The following is a 22118-nucleotide window of genomic DNA, read 5'->3' as shown; positions in this document are numbered from 1 at the left end:
GGTACCCGGAATCGGCAGGGCTGATCGGCGACGGAAGTTTGAATCGACGGTGACGTTGGACGATCTTTTTGATGCTTTCCTTTCTTTTACTTCCTTCCTCGGGCCAGGCTAGGGAAGCCCAGCCCATGTCTCTTTTTTCTTTCTTCTCCTTTTCGCCTTTCTCGGCCCAGTTGCACCCTAAAGGAACCTCTCTAAACGTTGTCGTGTTGGAAAACGGTCTTTAGACCTTCTTCTCTTCCTCCGGTGTCGACAGAAGGAAGAGAGAGGGGCTAGGTTTTTCCTTTTAGCCAGCCGTCACCATAATGACATAGGATCCACTTATGCTAGTGTTTTTATGATTATCGCAGGGTACAGTAATAACTGAATAAGGTTGGTGATGGATGCTCAGCTTCTATGCATTAACCGGAGCAACTTTTTTGTTAAATCATTGCAGAGTCATCGGTTTCAATTGGTTCGAGCCAGCAAAAATCTGAAGCATTCATCTTATTGTGTTCTTGCAGGTATATAGTTTAATCGATTTTTAATTGTTTTGCTACTGGAATATATTGTTATGGTGCAGTATAAAGAGTAAATTTAGCCTAAATAGTTGACTCCTAGATGGTATTTATATGGTTATTTGATTAAATTGTGTTCTTGCTTCACTTTGTTCTTTTTCCTTTTTCAGAGAATGCGTTGCAGTGTAATGCGATGTTTTTGACAACTGCTCTTTAGTTTTTTTTTTTGCAGAATCATCTTGCTGTTAGCATACTTGAAATATCTTCATAGCTCATGCTCTAAAAAACGGAAAAAAGAATGAGATGTCTTTGTAGTTGATATACCTCATTAGTCTCCTTTATGACATAATTGTTCTCAAATTCATAGTTTGATTCAATGTGTCATCTGTTACATGTTTAATTTTGATGGAAAAGGAAAATATATATGTAATGTTGTGTCATATATACATAAATATAAGGAAATACATGCTTCTCATCTTATTATCTCAATATCATTGCTGTAACAGGACGGAATCTTAACAATATAAGGTGCTCAATGAAGTCATATAGGTTATCGGAGCTTACTCATGCTGAGGTGGAAAGCCTCAAGGCTCGTCCTCGCATAGACTTTTCTTCCATTTTTGGCACAGTAAGCCTCATTGGTCTCCATCAAACCTGGTTTTCTCTTGTTCAGAAATTCTGAAAATTTTTATGGTATTCAAATATGGTATTATGGATACATTGACATATATGTATATTTTGGCAGGTCCAGCCCATAATCGATGATGTCAGAAATAGAGGCGATGCTGCAGTTAAACAGTTGGTGCTTTTTGTTAATGCTATATTAACACTTATATTTTAAACTTCTGGTTGGTTTTTATTTTCCCATAAAGGTGAAAAAAAAATTCTTTTAGTTAGAAAATAACTCTTTTGGGTTCATTATGAAGAAAAGGAGAAAGAAAGAGAAGGGAATTACCTATGGCAATGGATTTGTTTAGTAGCAAGGCTTCAACTTTGATAATCTGCAGATACACTCCTTTTGCAGATTCACTGAAAGGTTTGACAAAGTTCAACTGAATCAGATTGTTGAAAATGTCTCTGACCTTCCTGATCCAGAGGTATTTATTGGAACATTCTTTATCTTTATTTAGAATTTCACTGAGTTAACTGGTAGGAGAGAGAAGAGTGAGATCAAGAATTTCTTTAAGTTTCTTTCAAGTCATGTTTATATAGTTTTTTATTTTATTTATTTGTTTCTAGCATTCACTTATCTTTTACGCATTTATTTCTTGCAGCTTGATGCAACAATTAAAGAAGCATTTGATGTTGCATATCAGAACATATATGCATTTCATCTTGCTCAAAAGTCGACTGAAAAAACTGTTGAAAATATGAAAGTAAGTGTATTTTATTGTTTTCTCCTTTCTCTAATTTATCTCTTATTAACCTTGAGTGTAACAAGTTTGTCAGGGTGTTATATGCAAAAGGGTGGCAAGGAGCATTGGTTCTGTTGGTCTTTATGTACCGGGAGGAACTGCTGTTTTACCTTCAACAGCTCTAATGCTTTCTATTGTATGTTGGTCATGTATACTCTATTTAACATTCTACTGGTATATTGTTCAATTATCTTTGTTATAATTCTTGACAGTGACCAAATTTGATCTAAAACTATGTCTGATCCTGTATTCCAGCCCGCACAAATTGCTGGATGTCAAACTGTAGTTCTTGCAACTCCACCAAGCAAGGATGGCAGTATCTGTAAGGTATTTCCTTTCATTTCTGAAATATCTTAAAAGAGTATAAAAGGAGAGCTTATGGTGTTTTCCTGCAGGAGGTGCTATACTGTGCAAAGAAGGCTGGTGTTACTCATATCCTTAAAGCTGGAGGAGCTCAGGTGTGAAAACATGCATTAATAATGCTTATGTGTAATCTTGTGCTTTTATATAGTTATTGTTTCTTTTTTTCTATGTCAAATTTTGTAGTTGGATAATTCTCACTTTACAGGCTATAGCTGCTATGGCTTGGGGGACACAATCCTGTCCCAAGGTACTGATCATCCTCAAATTTATTTTTCTGTTGCTAGAATGCGATGCTTATATGTGACTAGTATATAAGCGTGACTATTAGATAAAGAAGATATTGAAGGATCTACATAATTTGAGAAATCTAAATGACTAGCTAAAAGGCTATTATCACATGCATATCTATTCATTAATGAATCATGGTTTACCCATTCATTCAAAATCTTAGAGATCAGTCGAAAGGACTTCTATTGGATCTGCTTGTCTTTGCATCCAAACTCTGGTACAAGGCATCATAAGTCTGTTGACAGTTCTACGAGATCTATAAACTACAAACATTTTTTTGTTGTGATTTTACAGGTTGAGAAAATATTTGGGCCTGGAAATCAATATGTCACAGCTGCAAAAATGATTCTTCAAGTATAAATATGTTTCCTTATTCCCGAGACTTGTTTATATTTTCATGTTATTCAGAAAGAAAAGGAAAAAGAGAGAGAGATATATACACTTGCATTTATTGTTTTCTTCTCAACTTCACTTGGTGTATTTTGATCTTGTTTCCCCAACAGAATAGCGAAGCAATGATTTCCATTGACATGCCTGCTGGTCCTTCAGAAGTCTTGGTCATTGCTGACAAACATGCCAGTCCTGTTCATATAGCAGCAGATTTGCTTTCTCAGGTGTTTGCTTGATTTATCCTACTTTTCCTTGATTATCAATTTTGCTAAAGTGCTGTTTGACATGAAATTAACTGAAGGAACTATTCTCCTGTAAAGACATTATCTTCTTCTGTGAATATGATTGATCCTCCATTTCCATGGCTTCCTCTTTCCAGTTTGGTTAAAGTGTGTTTCTTTTATGTATGTCTTTCTATATCATATTTTAAAATTTGTACTTGTATAACTTGTGTCTCCAGATAAAAAGGAGCTTATCATGACTTTTAAGTTTCATGTGTATAACTTTGAGGTTAGAAGTAACTAGTTTGCATCTTTCAGGCAGAGCATGGCCCTGATAGTCAGGTTGTTCTTGTTCTTGTGGGGGATGGAGTGGATCTAAAAGCTATTGAGGAGGAAATCAGTAAACAGTGCCAGAGCCTTCCAAGGGGAGAGTTTGCTTCAAAGGCTCTCAGCAATAGTTTCATTGTGCTTGCTCATGATATGATAGAGGTTCGTCCCAAATCTATTTTGTTATGTATTCTCTTCTGCAATCTTTCGTACTCGCACTTCGAGGCCTGTTGTATTTTATGAACCCATTGCCTGTATATTTTTGCTGTTGTAATTCCAAATGAGGATGCTTAAATATTGTTTCTGAAGGTTCTTGTGATTATTGGATATTTTAGGCAGTCTCGTTTTCAAATTTATATGCACCTGAGCATTTGATTGTTAATGTAAAAGATGCAGAGAAATGGGAGGCTTTCATCAATAATGCAGGTTAGCCATAATGCTGCTTTACGCTTCTCTTATCTATTATTGTGGTTTGTTGTAATTATTTTTGTATTTTCCAGTCTGGTTTCAGTTTCTACCGTTGTATTTGCACAGTGTATATAAATGCGTTGCCTATCCTTTTATGCTTCCTTTTAATGTTTCAAAGAGTCTTGTCCATGTTTTTCGTTGTAATTATGGTAAATTACATGAGTCATTGTTATTTGGGTAGAATTACAAGAATGTCCGGTAATTGAAAATAACAAATTTGTCCTTCAATGGATATATATTCTTTTAATGACTTATTTACAGAATATGCTGCTATGCACACCTGTAGTTAGAGACAAATGCTCATTATTATTTTTTGTTTACTATATAAACTAAAGTTCTTATTTTTCTTTTCTTTTTGTTTTTCAAGTAGAATTATTTGTTATTTTGTTAATTTCTCGATACATATAACTAGTTGATGACTGTTTAGAAATTCAATTGAAATTACAAATATGTTGTGCATGGATTAGATCATTATTTTTTTAAAATAATAAATTTAGTCGTAAACTATTCTCTACGCTCGAGGACTTCGTAATTACCCTTTATAATTATTATCCACAAAACTGCATTATCGTTATCTCAGGTATCTGCTTGTATTTATCCCAGTGAGAGGAAGGGTCCCGTGTTATGGTTTCCTAAATCAAGTTAACATTTCATTTAGTCTACGTGTTGAGATTGAGGGTGATTAGGAGGAACAAATACCGACTAATCCTTTCTTTACTGGAAGATTGGGTTTGTCTGGGAACTTTAGAATTTTGGTATTATATGGAAAATCATGTCTGAACTGAGACAAACTTGCATAGTACTAGAGTCTTACCAATTTTTTAGTCTGGCCGTTACATTTATTGTCATAATCTGAATTTGAGAATAAGAAAGTAATCTTACATCAACATTAGAACCTTCTTAGATACATTATCATGATCAGGAAATTTGAATCTTGATGGGAATCTATTAACTATGAATTTTAAGTATGTGAATTATCATTCCTGCAGGTTCCGTGTTTTTAGGGCAGTGGACACCAGAGAGCGTGGGAGATTATGCCAGCGGGACAAATCATGTCCTTCCAACCTATGGATATGCTCGGATGTATGGTGGGGTGTCACTGGACTCTTTCGTGAAATACATGACGGTACAATCTTTGACTGCAGAAGGTCTGCAGAAGCTCGGGCCATACGTGGCAACAATGGCAGAAGTCGAGGGACTGGAAGCGCACAAGAGAGCAGTGACTCTTAGGCTTCAAGACATTGAAGCCAAGCATGTTAGCAATATGAGATGAATTAGATTGTTGATGCAGCCTTGATATGCCATGTATTTGTTGTACTTGATATTGACCTTCTGGTTTTGGTCTGGTAAGAGGAACTTGAACTGGTGAAAATGGTAGCTACCCATCAGGAGATTAAAGTTCCAAATTCCATAAATTTTCATAATGATTTTTTTTTAAGCTGCAACCTGTTGAAAGTCTTAGTTTATTTTGCATTTTCCCAAACTGGTTGTATTATAACTTCCTAATTTATGTGGGTACATAAAGCTGGAAACTGTTATTTGAATTGCTAACTGGAATTGTGATTTCTCTGATTGAATATATGGTAAATTACATAGAGGTTTTAGGGTTTTTATATAGATATAGTTACAATTAGGGGCACTGTTTTTTTTTTTTTTAAAAAAATACCAGTGAAGTGATTGCAAAAAACATATATGTCAAGTTCATTTCTTATAGATGTCAAAGTTATAACAGTCAATCGATTATCAAATAATTAAAAAAATGGTAATATAATTATATATTTGTTTGAAAAAATTTATTATATATTTCAAAACTTTACCCCAATAAAATGAAATGTATATTGTTCTAAAATAACAATGAATGCAGTTATAATTATACTTAATATTACGAATTTTTTTTGTAATTTATTATTGAAAAATATATTTGTATATAATTTTAAAATGATTTATTGAATAAATAATTCTAATTTTTTGGGTGTAAATAAGATATATAAGTTATGGTCTGACATTTTGGGCTGCATCGCCTGGTGTGACCCATGAAAACCAACGTGGCAGATGATAACACGTGGCATCACGTGAGATCTGACGTGTGGTAATGACGTAATGTAGTGACGTGTTTGCAAATTGCTCGTAGATTGTTAGGATTGTGCGTGTGGATAGCTGGCCGAATAATGAAAGTGTGAGGCTGATATAAAATTAAATTAATATATAAATAAATTAATAACCGCAGAGATTTATTTTTAATTATTATTAATTTAATTAATAAACGAATATTTTATTTTAAATTTTTATTAGATTATTCAAATGTAATTTAATCATTCTAATTCTTTTTGGTCAGAAATAAAATTTATAATTGAATGTTTAAAATAAGGAAACGTATTAAATATTCAGTTATAATAGAAAATAATATTAGTGATAAAATTATAATAATTATTAAAGTTTTATTTAATTTATTCTTCTATTTTTTTTTATCAAACCGGCATTAGAATTTTAGGAATTACCAAAATTTAAACCTCATTTAATTATTAAAAACAATTTTAACGATTAATAAAATTACCCACGCCGTTCAATCGATAATTTATTTTTCGTTTAAAAGAAAACGGTTATTTTTTAAGTGAACAAGAATGGGCGTAGTGTAGACGGTAGACTTTTCAAGCGTTGGTCAATCTCCACTTCAGTTGATTTTTTAAAACACTAAATATGTAGACTTCAGAAATTTCACATTCAAATTTGAAATTGAAAAAAGACACAAATTCAAAAGCACGACCCATTTAATTTTAAACCCACCAAAAGCAAAAGGGTGACCAAAAAGTTAATTATTTTTAATATAATAAATAGATAATTAATTATAGACCAAAAATATATATATAATTTCAATAAAATAATATAAATGTACTTATATATATATAAGTTAAAAGGGGAAGACTCTATATCTAATCTCACATCTTGTTTTGGGTGGAAATCAACTTTTATATTCGATCCAAAAATGTGGCATGATTAAAATTATTTTTAAAAACTAATGGAATTATTGCTTTAAATTCATATATTAAAATGTATATTTTAAATTTTAATATACTTTAGGGGAGAAATATTTTTATTATTATTATTATTTTTTTATGTTAGACGAAAAGAAGACTCAAATTTAAAATTGCTTTTTATTAATAATATTTGAGCTATTTTATTATTGACAAGAAAATTTAAAATTTAAATAAGAAATATGATATTTTCTGTGATAATAAAAGTTAATTTAAAAATAAAATAAAAAAAAACGTCATTTTTGTTATCGAGGGAGGAAAACAACAAATAGAAGTTTGTTTCTGTGTTTTGTACTTTTGAGCGTGAAGAGAGCGAAGCAGAGAAGAAAGAAAGATGGAGAACGAAGCAAGAATGGCAGGTGAAAGAGGACTGGGAATTCCAACACACGGAGGGAGGTACGTGCTGTATAACGTTCTCGGTAATATCTTTGAGGTCTCCTCCAAGTATGTTCCTCCTATACAGCCCGTCGGTCGCGGCGCATACGGCATCGTTTGGTAACTTTCTTCCCTTCCTTTTGTTTTTGTTCGTAGGTTAGTGCTTTTCTTGCTTTCTGAAGGTTGGAAAAGGATTTTTGGTTTACTTGTTTGGATTTGTTTTAGCTTTCTGTTAATCTCAAGTAGTGAGCTGTTAGCTCCGCGTGCGTGTGTGCTTGTGTGTGTGTGTGTGTGTTTTTTTTTTTTTTTTCCTTAGAATTTTTGGATTGACAGTTGTGTTTCTATAGATTGGATGAGGAGATTCATTTTCTTTTTTTACTTTTTATGCTTCGAAGATGATCGAATTTCTGTTCCAAGTAGAGCATAGATTTGGCAAATTGAGTTTTGTATTTAATTTTGAAATGAGTTTTTTTTTTTTTTTTTCAAAAATGTTATAGATTTTAAGTGATATATTTTGAATCAATTTTCAAAAATCTTGAGCGGGTAAGGAAGCCATATTCTGTTGCTTACGTACTAAAAATGTACTTATATGAGCACATGAAACTTGAACTGGTGTAAAATTGCCTACTCCAATAATTAAGAGTAGGCTCATTCCTTAATTTGAATTTTGAAGAAACTAATCTTAGTATGTTCGATATGTTTCTCTTGCTATGACTCGTTTGTTTAATGTTAGAATTCTATGTTTTAGATTAGTAGCATGTGAGATTTAAACTTTGCATGTGGTTATAATGGTGGATATATATTTTTTTATCACAGCTGTGCAATGAATTCGGACACAAATGAAGAGGTTGCAATAAAGAAGATCGGAAATGCTTTTGATAACAGGATTGATGCTAAAAGAACACTTCGTGAAATTAAGCTTTTGCGTCACATGGATCATGAGAATGTAAGACATTTTCAGTTTAAGACTTTGCCATTCTAATGGTTCCTGGTTCAATACGATCTGTCATTGTTCTTAATCTATTTTCTGTTAGCATAAATTTTTTGTTCCATTCGTTATCATGATATGCATATGCCTTGCTACTGATATTTGATCCCCCTACTTTCAGTTACATTTAAAATGGAATTTATGCACTATTTGATTCAAGTTTATTCTATCCCTATATATTAGTTATTTAGTATGTAGAATTTATTTTAGTTTCCATATTTGGTGCATGATTAAAACAATTACTTTCACATATTCATTCTACAACAATAGAATTGCATTCTAACTAGTCAGGAGAGGGGGACACAAAAGCACCTGATATGAATTGAGTATGAAACTAACTTCGAATTAACATACTGTTTTCCTTCAAATTTTCTATCCCATTTGTATTGTATTTCTATTTCTGTTTAGTAGAATTGAAATTTGAACCAGATACAGCCTTAATATTGTGAATAGCATGTTATTTTGAAGGTGAATTGTAAGTTTGCAAAAGGATATTCTGTAGAATACTGGATCTTTTTCTTTTATTTTTGTTATGCTGTCAAGATCAGTCATGGCAATATACTGTGCAGGTCATCAAAATCAAGGACATTATACCTCCGCCAGAGAAGGACAAGTTTAATGATGTATATATTGTTAATGAGTTAATGGATACTGATCTAAATCAGATAATACGGTCTAGCCAGGCTTTGACTGATGATCATTGTCAGGTTAGTTTTCTCCTCCTTTTCCCTCCCAACAGACTATTATTTATTCTTCAATTATATCAGGGTTGTGCACTTGAAGTTTGTTTCACCAATGAAAAATTTTGATAGGCTGCGGATGAATATAACTGACGGTATAATGATACCCATTTTAAATCATCTAGTATATCAAATAGACCACCTCATTTCTACTGCAAATTCTAGCCGCAATTTTTGTTAATCAGAGATTGGTAATTCATCTGCATACTGAGTTAAACATCGATGAATATCATCTTAAATGTTGCATTATTGACTTTTTATTGTCAAAATAGTGGCGTTGATGCATGGTCATGCCATTAGGCTGAGTCATACCTCAATATAAGTGAAAACTTGTGTGTACTTGCAACATATGAGCTTAGGTGTGTATCTGAAACCAAGATATATGGTTAGGCTGTGTTTGAATTTTTATCTTTAACGTTTTTCTACCAGTATTTCTTATATCAATTGTTGCGGGGACTGAAATATATACACTCTGCAAATGTTCTGCACCGAGATCTGAAACCAAGCAATCTGCTTCTCAATGCTAACTGTGATCTCAAGATATGTGACTTTGGGCTTGCAAGAACTGTTTTAGAGACAGATCTAATGACAGAATATGTTGTAACCCGGTGGTATCGAGCCCCTGAATTGCTACTAAATTGTTCAGAGTATACTGTAGCTATCGATATTTGGTCAGTTGGTTGCATTCTCATGGAGATTCTCAGAAGGGAGCCACTTTTTCCTGGCAAAGACTATGTTCAGCAGTTGCGACTGATTACTGAGGTATCCACCATTTGTTAATGTAACAATTCAAAATCATGATTATGATATTATGCTTGTAGCTTCGGTTCATTGTGGTACAACATGTACTTACAAATAAAACTTCTTTCTTGATTATTATCAAAATAGCTACTAGGTTCACCGGATGATTTGGATCTTGGATTTGTAAGAAGTGACAATGCTAGGAAGTATGTTAAACAACTTCCATATAGTCCAAAGCAACCATTTTCCCAGAAGTTTCCTGACTTTTCCTCTGCGGCAATTGATCTTGCAGAAAAAATGCTTGTGTTTGATCCATGTAAACGTATTACCGGTACGTTTCCTAGAGAAATTATTTTGTATAATCGGCACATGTTGATGTGTAATCATATTTCCACTAATATTTTGATAGAAAACGGATTTGATTAATAAAATTTATTGAGTAAAATTTTGATTGTGTTATTAATGTAAATATGTTACACATCAAGACATGCTAGTTTTGCAAACTAATTTATTTTCCTTTCGGTACTTTACTCAAAACTATATAGTTCATTTTGTTTCTTTCCTTTTCTGATGAGAAACGTCAATTTCATGTGGCTCATGTATAAAGTTGAGGAAGCACTGAATCATCCATTTCTGTCAAGTCTTCATGAGATCAATGAGGAGCCGACTTGCTCATCTCCTTTTGTTTTCGATTTCGAACAAACAACCTTGGATGAAGAGGATATAAAAGAGCTTATATGGAGGGAGTCATTGAACTTCAATCCGGATAATATGGTTGAGTAATCTCTCTCCGAACACAAATTCTATATTTTTGCTTCTGCCCTGGTTATGTTTTCGGTTTAGAAAGGCTTGCATATGTGTACTATGTTGAGATGGGAATCTGTACAAGCAGAAAGATATGGGGGGAGATAGGTTCTCCTCCATCTGGTATTGAGAGGGTAAAAGGGTTTGTTGTTTTGAAATCGGTTGAAGTAGGGAGAGTAGTGGATTCATTCTTTTAAAGAATCCAATCACGCCTTTTTAAGGCTTGTCTGCAAAAAAAGGGAGCTAGTTTCCGAGTTTCCCTGTTTCTGGCAGTGTTTTATATAGATATATGATTATATACTTATATTGTATATGCAATTTGTCAATGACAAGAAAACAATAAGAGAAACCAATTGCATGGTTAACTGTGTTTTTCTTGCATACTATTTGCTTTAATGGAAGTTGTTTGATATTTGTAATTTCTCCGTGCATGCCTGCAAGTGTTTCCATGGAGGTTTTATTAGCATGTCTTTAATGGTTATCATTTACTTTTTCCTTCACTAACCAGCTGATCAAAACCTGAATCTCCAAGACTTTCTGCATATATTTTGGAAATTATTTCTCCTTTTTTTTTTTTTTTTTGGGTAAGGTTAATCCCTTGTTTTTACTTCATTCCAGTTCCAGTTTGAATTATATGGACTTTTTTTCTTTTGCAATAATTGAATTTTTGCATTGAAAATTTGTCATTCTCTTTTAATTATTAATTCATTAAACACATCTCCACATATTTAAACTTTTAATCACGAATAAAAGATCACGATTAAATTGAAGCCAAATATTCAATTATTTTATTAAATAATTGTTATTTTAATGTCAAAATTGTTGTAAATTGATCTGAAAATTCGACAAGCAAATACTCGAAAGTATAATAAATATTTCGATCGAACTTATCTTAAAATTATTAGTTTTTTATATTTGATATTTATTATGATTTATATTATTATTTAATTATTTATTTATTTTAAAGATTTATTTTTTAACAAAAAATAAAATAATTGGTTTTCTCTAAATATTTTTTAATTTAATAATTTTAACTAATTAATTAAAGTAATAAAAAAATATACTTAATAATATTAGTTTATTAATTATTAGAATTATTTTTAACATTTAAATATAATATAATTATTTTAACTTTTATTCAAAAATAAAAATAAAAATATTAAAATAAATAAAAAATTATTAGAAATTAAATTATAATAAAAAATCTTAGAAATTATATTATAAGAAATTTACAAACGTTTATTCTGGAATCAAAATTAAAATTATAAAAGCTAAAATAATTCTTGCATCTTGAAACCTTCAAAAAAAAAAAAAAAGAAAAACACACAGAAGACTGAACGCTCTAAAGCAATTTCATTAGCTCTAGTTTTTAGATCCATCGGTCGTAACAAATGGTTCTTTTGCAAATTCTCGCAAGAAGATCTTCACGTCCGCGAAACAAGCACAGATTATCTCCATTATCATCTCTGATCTCACGCTCCTTCTCTCAGCTCACTTCCTCGCAGTCGGGACGGTGCAGTTTCATCTCCGAGCTTTTTTATCAATGCGTATATAACTATTATAAGCTCTAACAGCAATCAAAGTGCTTAATCTTTGAATTTGATTGCCATTATCAAACAGTTCTTCTTTTGGCATTGCCTTCGATATTGACGGCGTCGTTTTGCTCGGCCATGCTCCCGTTGGCGGCTCTACTCGCGCCCTAAAACGACTATACGATGAATCTGGTAAAGTTGACGTACTAAGTATCTAGACGAATGCGTGCTTTATATAATTCAATGTGTGTGTACATATATATATATATATATCTATAGAAGATAGTTCTACTTGTGTTTTTTATTTAATAATCGTGGTAATCGCAGGTACTTTGAAGGTGCCTTACATTTTCTTGACAAATGGTGAGTCCTCCTCCATGTCATTTTTCTTTCTTTTTTCTTTTTCATCTTAATTCTTTTGTTCCTATTAAAGGACGCTGTTAATTGTCTGTCTTATTTTGATCTTAATATTGCTCGAGCATTTTGCAATAATGAGAAATTGTTTGCTAATGATGGTGTAACAATGTTAATTCTCTGTTTGGCTGGGCTTGGGGATAGTTTATTATGTGTTCAACTGGATGCTCTAGTTCACGGTTAAGTTTTGTTTTAAGTAATAATGGAATTTTGAAGTACAGTTATTTATAAAAAGAAAGTAGATGCTGAAATGGCAAAACAAGCATTTTGATAAGAACTTCAAAACCTCTGGATACCAATCCAACTGTGACTTAGACTCTCCATTTGAATATGCATCTTGAGAGGACTAAAATCCATTTAGTGCCTGTATCCTAAGCCGATTTGGCATTTATGTTGACCTCATGTGTGTTAATGATGATATGAAATAGATATTTCTTTTGCATGTTTGTATCTCTTTTTTTGGGATTCATGATAAATTTTTGCTTATATATTCTTAGTTTAGTGGCTTATGTAGTATACTACTCAACTACTCATTGTTAGTTCTTGATTTCAACAGGAGGTGGTTTTCCTGAATCCAAAAGAGCCTTGGAGTTAAGTCAACTCCTGGGTCTAAATATTTATCCTTCCCAGGTAGTGCTGAGAAAGATTATTTTGAAAATTTACCAATACATTTATTTTTTTTTTGTAGTCTGTGTCAGTTTTTTTCGATGAACTGTTTTGACTGGAATCTCAATGCAGGTTGTGCAGGGGCATTCACCTTTCAGGAAGCTGGTAAACAAGTATGCAATTGAATTGTGTGATCTATGGTTAAGTCCTGAATTGAACATATTCAATTATTCATTCACGCATAACTTATAGATTACTGGAATTAAGTGGAATCTAGTGGCCGTGAAGACACGGTCTAAGTTTTTTTGTTTTTTGGTAGTCTAAGTTAAACAATATAAAAAATGACTAAAGATATAGACGACATTTACATGTAGGGGGCTCTTTCACACTTCTCCCTGAAAAGTTTTATCAGAGAAAAAAAGAAATGAAGGTTTTGCATCTCGGTGTATTTGGAATGATTAATGATACTGATGTCTTATCATGGCATATGATATGTACTTTGGTTCATTTATCTGATATTAACTAATCAAGCTGCATTGTAAAAATTAGCTTTTCTGCACATGCAGCACATCTAGGCCCATAAAATCCATGTTATGATGGAAGATGAATTGTATCAGTACATTAATGAAGCCTATCATTGCTTGGTTGCAAATATCATGGGAAATTTAGGGCCACATAGAAGGGTCAGTAATTCATGAACTAGATGATATTTTCATTAGATATGCACCAAGGAAAATTCATGTAGGTACCACAGTCAAAATATCATCTTATAGATGCAATAGTGGAAGTTTATGGACTAAAATTCTGATACTGGAAGTTTATAGATGCAAAATGGTGGGTTAAAATTATAGGATCTAAGTAGGATCCAAGTCTTGTAGCCTTTTGAATGAATTTTGGTTCTGCTTTCCTCTAAAAGAAAATAGTACACTTTAACAGCATTCTAAATCTTAAAGGAGAGAGAATTCCAAACAAGAATAGGTGTTAAGATCTGAAGATGACAGGATGAAGTCATGTATTCTTACCCTTATTTCTTAATTCTCAACTTCCATCACACAGATTTGAGAATGACCTCATTATTGCAGTAGGAAAAGGGGAACCCGCTGTGGTGATGTCTGAATATGGGTTTAGGTAATTTTTCGACCCTTTTTTGTTTCTCTTTTGGACCTTCTTATTGCCACTTCTCTGTTTCAAAGTAACTTTAACTCATTTTGGCTTATCCACAGAAATGTCGTTTCAATAGACGAGTATACATCCTACTTTGACAACATCGACCCATTGGTACAATACAAGATGTGGTCTACCAGGCAGGAATCTGAGTTAGGTCATAGCTTGGAGAAGACGAGTTCAAGAGACAACATTTGCTCACAGAGAGTGCAGGCGGCTTTTGTTGTCAGTGATTCTGTTGATTGGAGCAGAGATATTCAGGTTTTCTCACTTCTATAGCTAGTAAACAACCTGAAGCTCTTTCTCATTTATTAGACTTCTGATTAGATCTGAAAAATGTTTTCCAACTCTAGAAAGAGCTTAATTCCTTTGAACAGGCTTAACAATCATAATTAGGATAGAGCCTTCGCGTCCTCTTTATAGTAGTGGTGCCATCCTTTTCTTGAAGCGATTGTCACTGTGAAAATTTTCTTATAAATGTAGCATTAAGGGCCTAATAAAAGACCTTTATGCTCTTGAAGGAACAGGTTTTACTATTTTTTTGAGGAGAAAAAGCATGATCTTTTTTATTCCCCCATGGATAGTGAATAAATTAGTCATTGGTTCTTACTTTCATATTTCTGGAGAAGCAATTGGAAGTTAGTTTGACAGGAATTTTAGCCTTGAGTAATCGTAACTCACTAAATTTGAATGTTGGAATGGCATGTTAAAAATTTGTTCCTTTTTTCTTATTCTGCTATTTGCTTCTTCTGTTTATCTTGCATTAAGGTTCTTGTCATGTTTCTCTAATCTCTAGTTCTGATCGACTATTGATGTATGTCTGTTTGAGGTCCTTTGTGATATTCTAAGGACTGGAGGTCTTCCTGGGAGAGAAATGGGAACCCAGCCTCATTTATACTTCGCAAATGATGATCTTGAATACCAGGTTTATCTGATATTAACTCTGATGGCAACTGTTATTTTCTATTTTTCTATAAAATTAGATTTTGTACTGATTTGGTGTCACCAAAGGCAGGCTACTTTTCCAACAGAACGTCTTGGTATGGGAGCTTTCAGAATTGCATTAGAATCCATCTACAATAGGTGAGGGCCTCAAAATATAAAGATGTTGCTAAACTATTGTAGGTTTTCCCTGGGAATTTGTTAGATATATATAGTTGACAGCAATAGTTCAGGAGCCAAGATTTGCTGTAACATAATACCATGCAGTAGAACCAAGGTTAGTGGGATTGACCCACAATAGGAAGCACCGCTTCTGGACCATGTTGCCACTAAACCAATGGCTCTAGGTAGTAGGATGTGGAGTTTGGAAATTATAAAATCATTAAATCTCATATCACGTGATGTCGGGTTTTTTAAAGGGCTAATTACAGCCATTGTTGACAAGGCCAAGATGTGGCGATATCACATAATCTGTGGAACCTGATAAAATTTCAAGCGGTGTCAGATTGTTCTATTGGTGCTTGTTTTGATATGCAGGATTCATCGTAATCCGCTAGAGTATACATCTTTTGGGAAGCCAAATCCATTTGTATTCAAGAATGCTGAAGATGTTCTAAAGCAACTGGTGTCATCCCTTCATGGCAATCTTCATGTTGTCGATGATTCAAACTCCGGAAGTCACCATTTCAACACGTTATATATGGTTGGAGACAATCCCAAGGTTGATGTAAGAGGTGCACGGCAGGTTTGTTTTCTTAGATTAGGAATGTCTTCACCACTAGGACCAGGAGTATGTTTCAGTTTTTACTCTTTATATTTTTGTCTGTATTTTGCTTTTGATTTTGTCCTTTTATATTCATATATGCCTATTATATATTGCTTGCCAGGCAGGGGACCCCTGGTTTTCAATTTTGACTGGGACTGGCGTTTTCAAGGGAAGGGATAATCATGATGAGTTTCCGGCAGATCTGGTAGGATAATCATTACTATGCATTAAGAGGATGTTCGCCTTAGCTTATGTTTGCTAAGAACTTAAGATTATTAGTGACATGTTTGGTATGAGATAAGGAACTTACCAGCTCCCTGTTATGTATTCTGAAAGTTGATCTAAAAAAGAGTATCTGAAAAACGTGTTTTCAAAATTGTTAGGGGTGATTTCTTTAGAGAACTTGTACACCTTGTAAAATACGTTGGTGTTGACCAAATAAAAGGTAAAGATTACTCTCAAGCTTAGAGATTAAAACTTTTAAAATATTTTATTGTATTTGAAACAACAGCTAAACCACTCAAAGCTCACATAAATATATAAGCAAAATATATTAGGTATAGTTGACTAAGTAGCTTGACCACCAAAAGCTCACATATAGGTTTAGGTTAATGAAGAGCTTTACAGCTTATAAGCTGCTTTGTTTAAACTAAGTCGAACACCTTCTAGATGAGCCCAATAAATGTCTTTATTATTATTATTATTATTTTATTAACATTACTATTTTTATCTACAAATTAAGCCGTTATGCTCTGTTGTCTTTTCAGGTTGTTGACACTGTTGAAGAAGCAGTGGACTATATTCTGAGAAAAGAGTGTGCTTAAATAAAAATCGATAGGCATTTTTTCGGCGATCCACTGCTTTTACTTGTTTATTTGTAAAAAACATGCTAATCGTTTATTCATGATTTGAGTTTTTCTATATATGAGAATATGATTAACTACTTGGATGAGCCTCGAACGATTTTCGCTTGCTAGTCGGGATCAATTTTCAGTAAGCTCCTAATCCACGCTTTTAATTATAATGCTGTTGATATCTGGAACTAGAAGTTATTCACTTTGATCGACATATTCTTTTTGCAGTGGGATTTAGAAGTAAAAGCAGAAAGAACATGTCATATATGATACTTTGGAAATTTCCTCCGAGCTCTCAAGAATTGCCTGCGTTCCTGTATGATCTCGAAAGGAAATTGGTTTGCCATTATCGGCAAGTGACCTTGGTTATAGACTTTTATTAACATTAATATATTTAAGATGGAATAAACTCAAGACTAGTGGGTGGATTCTGAGCAGACAACATTGGTACTTTTTGGCTGTGATGATTTTGCAGCTCTCATGTATCTATTGCCCTCTTCCATACAGAACAAGTGGTAATCCCAGCATGATAGTAGAAGCAGCACTAACAATTGCTGAGTATTAAATGTTGAGTAATCAAAAAGGTTACCCATCAAAATTAGTTTTAAGATATAATTATTTAGCGAACATAAACTGGAAGTCAAGCAATTTATTTATTTAGACCAAACTTAAAATTTTATCGGAATTTATTTAAAAGTTCACTTATTTATCTTAAGAGATGTTGAAAATCATTTTTAAAATCTCATTAGAATTCATGAAACTTAGAACATATCATTTTAATTCTATATATAAGATTTTTATATTTTTGTTCTATTAGAATATTGGATGATATAAAAGTAACTTATGACAGATAAGCAATCTGCAAGCAGTTCTCTTCATCCCTGAGAGAAATATTCATTAGTTCCCTAAACCTAGGGGGTATCACTAGGTTTCCCTTATAATGCAATACCAAGAAAATTGAACAACATGATCCAGGGAAACCCTTGTTTGGCTAACTAGAAAACCGCAAACAAGCTTTAGAATTTGATGACTTGTTTGGGTTGGCTCCCAAGTTTTCCAAGTGCCTTATCTAAAGCAGTGTGGAAATTGTCGAAAGGAACCAGCTCCATTCTGCAACAAAAACATTCTTGGCTATCATATTTTTGGTCAGAAGTCTGTCAGGCAAGAGTGTATAGAGGGAAGAACTTACTCGTATTTCAACTTGCCTTCTTGGACAAGGCAGAGGAGATAATCGATCATACTTCTACACTCTTTTGCTCTATCAGAACTCAACCATTTCTGCAGCCAGAATCCCCTCAATGAAAGGTCCTGCAAGCATTAACAGGTTAAATAATGGATGAAGGTCGTTAATTGATAATGTTGTTACAGAAATTTACAGGTCTCACAAAGTAAAACAAGTCAGTATCTATTCTTCCTCTTAAAGACAAAATACAATTTCCCATCTTGCGATTTGACCCTTAAAAGTATAAGTTTGCATCCTTTGGTTTGACTTCATTGCAGTTCAAAATCCATGTTTTCTATCATAATGAAGTGCTCCTATGATTTTGTTTTTGCCATTTTGGATAAGATCATTAGTCTTTTTAAGAGAATATTGGCATGTGTTTGATATTTTAAACGTGAGCAAGTAGAAGTTCAATGCCAGATAAATCGAAATAGTAAGAAAAATAAAAATGTATAAAATAATAACCTAAAAAACTAATAATTTATGTAAAATGAGAAAAAAAATGAAATCATAGGATACTGAATTATCAAAGAAAAACCTTAGGTTTTACACAACAATAAGATCAAACCACAAGAGAAATCATAGGATACTGAGTTGTCTATGTTTTCAGTTTCTATTCACCAGATGTTGGGAGCTAATGATTGATTATACGCAAAAAATGTTGGACCTGCACAATACCTTAAAAATGAAGGATGAAGTCGACACAGTGACTGGCTTCTTAGACATTCCGCCATATGTAACCATTGTCCCACTCTGCCTGAAGTCAAGAGTTCATTAACTTCCAAGAGAAACTAAGCTCCATTTTGTTGCTATTATTTCTTAAATTTATGTGTTTATACATGTGGTGATCGATAACATGCAGAATAATCAAAGTATAAATAAAAAAAGATTCCTAGAAATTATCAAAACAACTTTTAATTCTTCTCAAATTCCATATTTCAAAAAAAAAAAAAATTCTTCTCAAATTCCATCCTCATTTTCACTCTCCTTCCGAAAATACTATCCTTTTCAACTACTTTATATGTTTGTATAGATAAGGTATACAAATTTAGAAAATAAAAACTAAAAGATAGTTTATTATGACAATTAGAACAGAGCTGATTTTTTAAAGCACTCGTCTTACCTCAAAAATTTGAGAACCAACGAAGCAGAATTCCCACCAACACAGTTAAATCCAAGAGCAGGTTCAGGTAAATTGGTCTAGAAGGCAATTGGATGTGCAAAATAAGTTAAGAGTTAAAAGTCTAAGCATCTCAACCAAACAGGGTATGCTAACAAAAACTGCTGTAATTGTTGTAAGTACAACAAAAACTAAAAGAAAAAAAGGAACAACAACTGCATATTTAGGATGATGTAACTAAAATGTCATAGATGATGATGATACCAGGAGACTCTTCACATTTTTCACTTCAAGTTCATTCTCCGTGAACACTTTATCAGCACCTAGAGCCTTTAAATGTTCTTTCACTTCATTGGAGCCAGCCCTAAAGCAAGAAAATATGGCAAATAAAGGTCTATATCCAGCAACTCATGCCAGTCACTTAACTTCACCATAATATAAAAAAAGTAACCAAGTTTGTTTCTCATGTTTCCAAAGCTTAATCAAGAAAGGGTTGTTCATTTTACCAAAGTACTTGAATTTGAATTTTCGAAGCATTATGGACTAATAAATTTAGATGCATACAAGCTCTAGAAATTTATACTGAACGCCCCATGAAGCACCTGTCCCTTATAATATTGATGCTATGGATGCCACGAAATCGTGCTAGCTGGATGATGCATTGCCCCACAATGCTAGTAGAACCATTTTGTACGATGGAATCACCTGCTCACGCCAAAATGAGACAGAGAAGACCAGCTATAAACTTGCATAAGAATATTAACTTATAAATGAGGCTGAACCTGAATTTAGAGTCTCAAAGTCTTCGAGCATTCTCAAAGCAGTTAAAGGATTAACTGTAACAGTAGCAGCATACTCCATTGGTGAATCTTTATTGATTTTGTGCCACAAATCCTGCTCCTTCACAATATATGTCTGCCAAGTTCCTGGCCACAACAAATTTTATCATTGCCACGTGAATTAGACCATGACGTTTGTTCATCAAATCTATCTAGAGGAGAACATGGAAATTCCATTTAACTTTATTTGATTGAGTATGGTACATTAAAATAAGAAAAATTTGCAGCCCACTGCCTGCCTTGGAAAAAATGATACCCACTGTAAAACTTTCTAAATAAAGAAAGTGACTAGCAGCTTTGGTTTTAGTGAATCCTAAAGGAACTTATTGTAGTGGCATGAGAAGAAAACAAACCATAAAGATGAAATACAGTACCGAAAGAGGGTGGTGAGGGAATGACCCAATCACCAGGTGCAAGATTCTTGACTGCTGAGCCAATAGCATATACTTCCCCGACCCCTTCATAACCACCAACTGCTGGCACTTGTGGTCTCACTGGATAGACACCTATACCACCACCATTACAATCATTTTTTGCATGGACTCAACTATCCAATATATCATATATAACACATGACCAATATGAAATCTTCAAAATTTTGAGTGGTTGTCTGGTTTCTGAAACTCATTTTCAATTTCTATCCTAGAGAAAATCAAGAAATAAATTTTAGATGTTTTCCAATTGAATTGAACATTTCTAAAACCAAAACAAGCCCCTTAACATTCTAAAGATACAAACCATACAAGCCATTGAGCAACTTAACCAAAGTGCTTAGGCCCATGAGTCCGATCATAGCAAGAATCAATTCTAAGACTGGCTATGTTGGGGAAAAGCTAGAATTTTCTAAAATTCATTTGCAAACTCACGTTAATTTAACTAGAAGATGTAACAAATCTTCTTGAAGATGATTAAAAGTAATCCCCAAAATCTTTTCTAATACGATTTCAAATAATCTCCAAGTAGAATTTGAACCATACATCTTAAATTAATTAATGAAATTTAAAATGCATTGAATTCTACATAAAATTATTTTTATGGTCATTCTATTATATATATACTAGTTAGTTGAACTTGAGTATGAATTTGTAAATAACTTAGATTGTAATTTCTTTGTTCCAAATACAGCCTAACCTAAATTAACGAAGCTCAAGAACCCATTTAGCAGATTATTAAAAAAGCTAAACTTGACGAGCCATTTAGCTTCTTTATGCTCGGTTCACTTTTTATCAAATCTAACTTTTCAAATAAACCAAACCCAATTTAGCAAAAACAACTACACATAGAACAGCTGGACAGAAAACAAGAAATATAAAATAGAAGGAAGAAAAGAGAAAAAGAAAAACAAACCTTCAATTCTATTTATATCAGAAGGATTAATAGGAGTTGCCAGCATTTTAACGCACACATCATTTTCTCTCACTTCTACTGGTGGCACTTCAATTATTCTGTCCAAAACAAGTAAAATTAACCAGTATTATACATATATAGAGATATATACACGGGTAGACATGGAAAACCTGGTGACGGAGTCTGACGGGCCTTGCTGCTCGTAGACGACGGCCTTGGACGGCGGCGACATAATCGCCGAGAACGACCTCATGAGGTGGACCTGAGCTCGACCGGATTGGACCCATCTCGTATAGAAGACTGATGAAGAAGATGAAGATCCTTTGATAGCTCTCAACGCTACTGATCTCACTAACGCCATTCCTATCTCTGATTCTTTTCCTTTCATTTTTTCTCCCGATTCAGTCGCTTGTTATTCCGCTCAATTTCCGCTCCCAGTGAAACGACGCCGTGTGAAGTCTTCGAGATAGCGTAAAGACGGCGCCGTTTCATTTGATGCCACGGGTCCATAAAACGCACCGTTTAGGGGTTAGCCAATGCACACAGATCGAAGAAATATTTAGGTTTTGTCTTTTTACTTAAAACTTAATTTTTATCTTTAGAGAAAAATTTATTAATTGTAGTTAGAATAATATAAAATTACCAATGTAAAAAGTACTACAATTT

At 33.3% G+C, this 22118-nt stretch overlaps 4 protein-coding genes across 6 annotated transcripts; 3 read left to right on the top strand and 1 right to left on the bottom strand.

Moving 5' to 3' along the window:
• Positions 1-200: 200 nt before the first annotated feature.
• Positions 201-5517, top strand: HDH (histidinol dehydrogenase). Of its 2 annotated transcripts, XM_088214391.1 has the most exons (15): positions 201-348; positions 434-500; positions 1001-1122; positions 1240-1292; positions 1519-1591; positions 1769-1870; positions 1944-2045; positions 2165-2236; positions 2305-2367; positions 2478-2519; positions 2855-2914; positions 3064-3174; positions 3490-3660; positions 3834-3924; positions 4956-5517. In XM_088214391.1, the coding sequence occupies exons 3-15, from the start codon at positions 1030-1032 to the stop codon at positions 5237-5239; spliced, it is 1317 nt and encodes a 438-aa protein (XP_088070517.1). In that variant the 5' UTR covers positions 201-348; positions 434-500; positions 1001-1029; the 3' UTR covers positions 5240-5517. The 2 variants fall into 2 exon arrangements, with proteins under 2 accessions (XP_088070517.1, XP_021889782.1); XM_022034090.2 differs by having other exon boundaries at positions 209-500.
• A 1746-nt stretch (positions 5518-7263) lies between these two features.
• On the top strand, positions 7264-10841 carry ATMPK13 (Protein kinase superfamily protein). Its single transcript, XM_022034111.2, has 6 exons — positions 7264-7493; positions 8190-8319; positions 8931-9068; positions 9531-9863; positions 9990-10173; positions 10450-10841. The coding sequence occupies exons 1-6, from the start codon at positions 7333-7335 to the stop codon at positions 10623-10625; spliced, it is 1122 nt and encodes a 373-aa protein (XP_021889803.1). The 5' UTR covers positions 7264-7332; the 3' UTR covers positions 10626-10841.
• A 1094-nt stretch (positions 10842-11935) lies between these two features.
• LOC110808575 (hydrolase family protein / HAD-superfamily protein) lies at positions 11936-17405 on the top strand. 2 transcript variants are annotated; one of them, XR_015817361.1, is made up of 13 exons: positions 11936-12159; positions 12267-12370; positions 12506-12541; positions 13149-13222; positions 13331-13371; positions 14255-14326; positions 14422-14623; positions 15192-15287; positions 15378-15445; positions 15842-16049; positions 16192-16275; positions 16838-17063; positions 17153-17405. XR_015817361.1 is itself a non-coding variant. In XM_088214389.1 (12 exons), exons 1-12 carry the CDS (start codon positions 12038-12040, stop codon positions 16892-16894), a joined length of 1164 nt encoding a protein of 387 aa, XP_088070515.1. In that variant the 5' UTR covers positions 11936-12037; the 3' UTR covers positions 16895-17069. The 2 variants fall into 2 exon arrangements, 1 of the variants encoding a protein (XP_088070515.1); XM_088214389.1 differs by lacking the exon at positions 17153-17405 and having other exon boundaries at positions 16838-17069.
• A 293-nt stretch (positions 17406-17698) lies between these two features.
• LOC110808558 (Polyketide synthase, enoylreductase family protein) lies at positions 17699-21858 on the bottom strand. Its single transcript, XM_022034088.2, has 10 exons — positions 21623-21858; positions 21453-21550; positions 20480-20611; positions 20049-20192; positions 19869-19971; positions 19531-19630; positions 19270-19346; positions 18825-18903; positions 18114-18232; positions 17699-18034 (listed from the first exon to the last, which is right to left on the bottom strand). Exons 1-10 carry the CDS (start codon positions 21838-21840, stop codon positions 17941-17943), a joined length of 1164 nt encoding a protein of 387 aa, XP_021889780.1. The 5' UTR covers positions 21841-21858; the 3' UTR covers positions 17699-17940.
• Between the last annotated feature and the right edge of the window lie 260 nt (positions 21859-22118).

This window comes from Carica papaya, chromosome 2 (genome assembly GCF_054855325.1).
Source record: "Carica papaya isolate Zhongbai chromosome 2, ASM5485532v1, whole genome shotgun sequence".
Taxonomy (NCBI): Eukaryota; Viridiplantae; Streptophyta; class Magnoliopsida; order Brassicales; family Caricaceae; genus Carica; species Carica papaya.
This window is presented reverse-complemented; position numbering and strand designations above follow the sequence as displayed.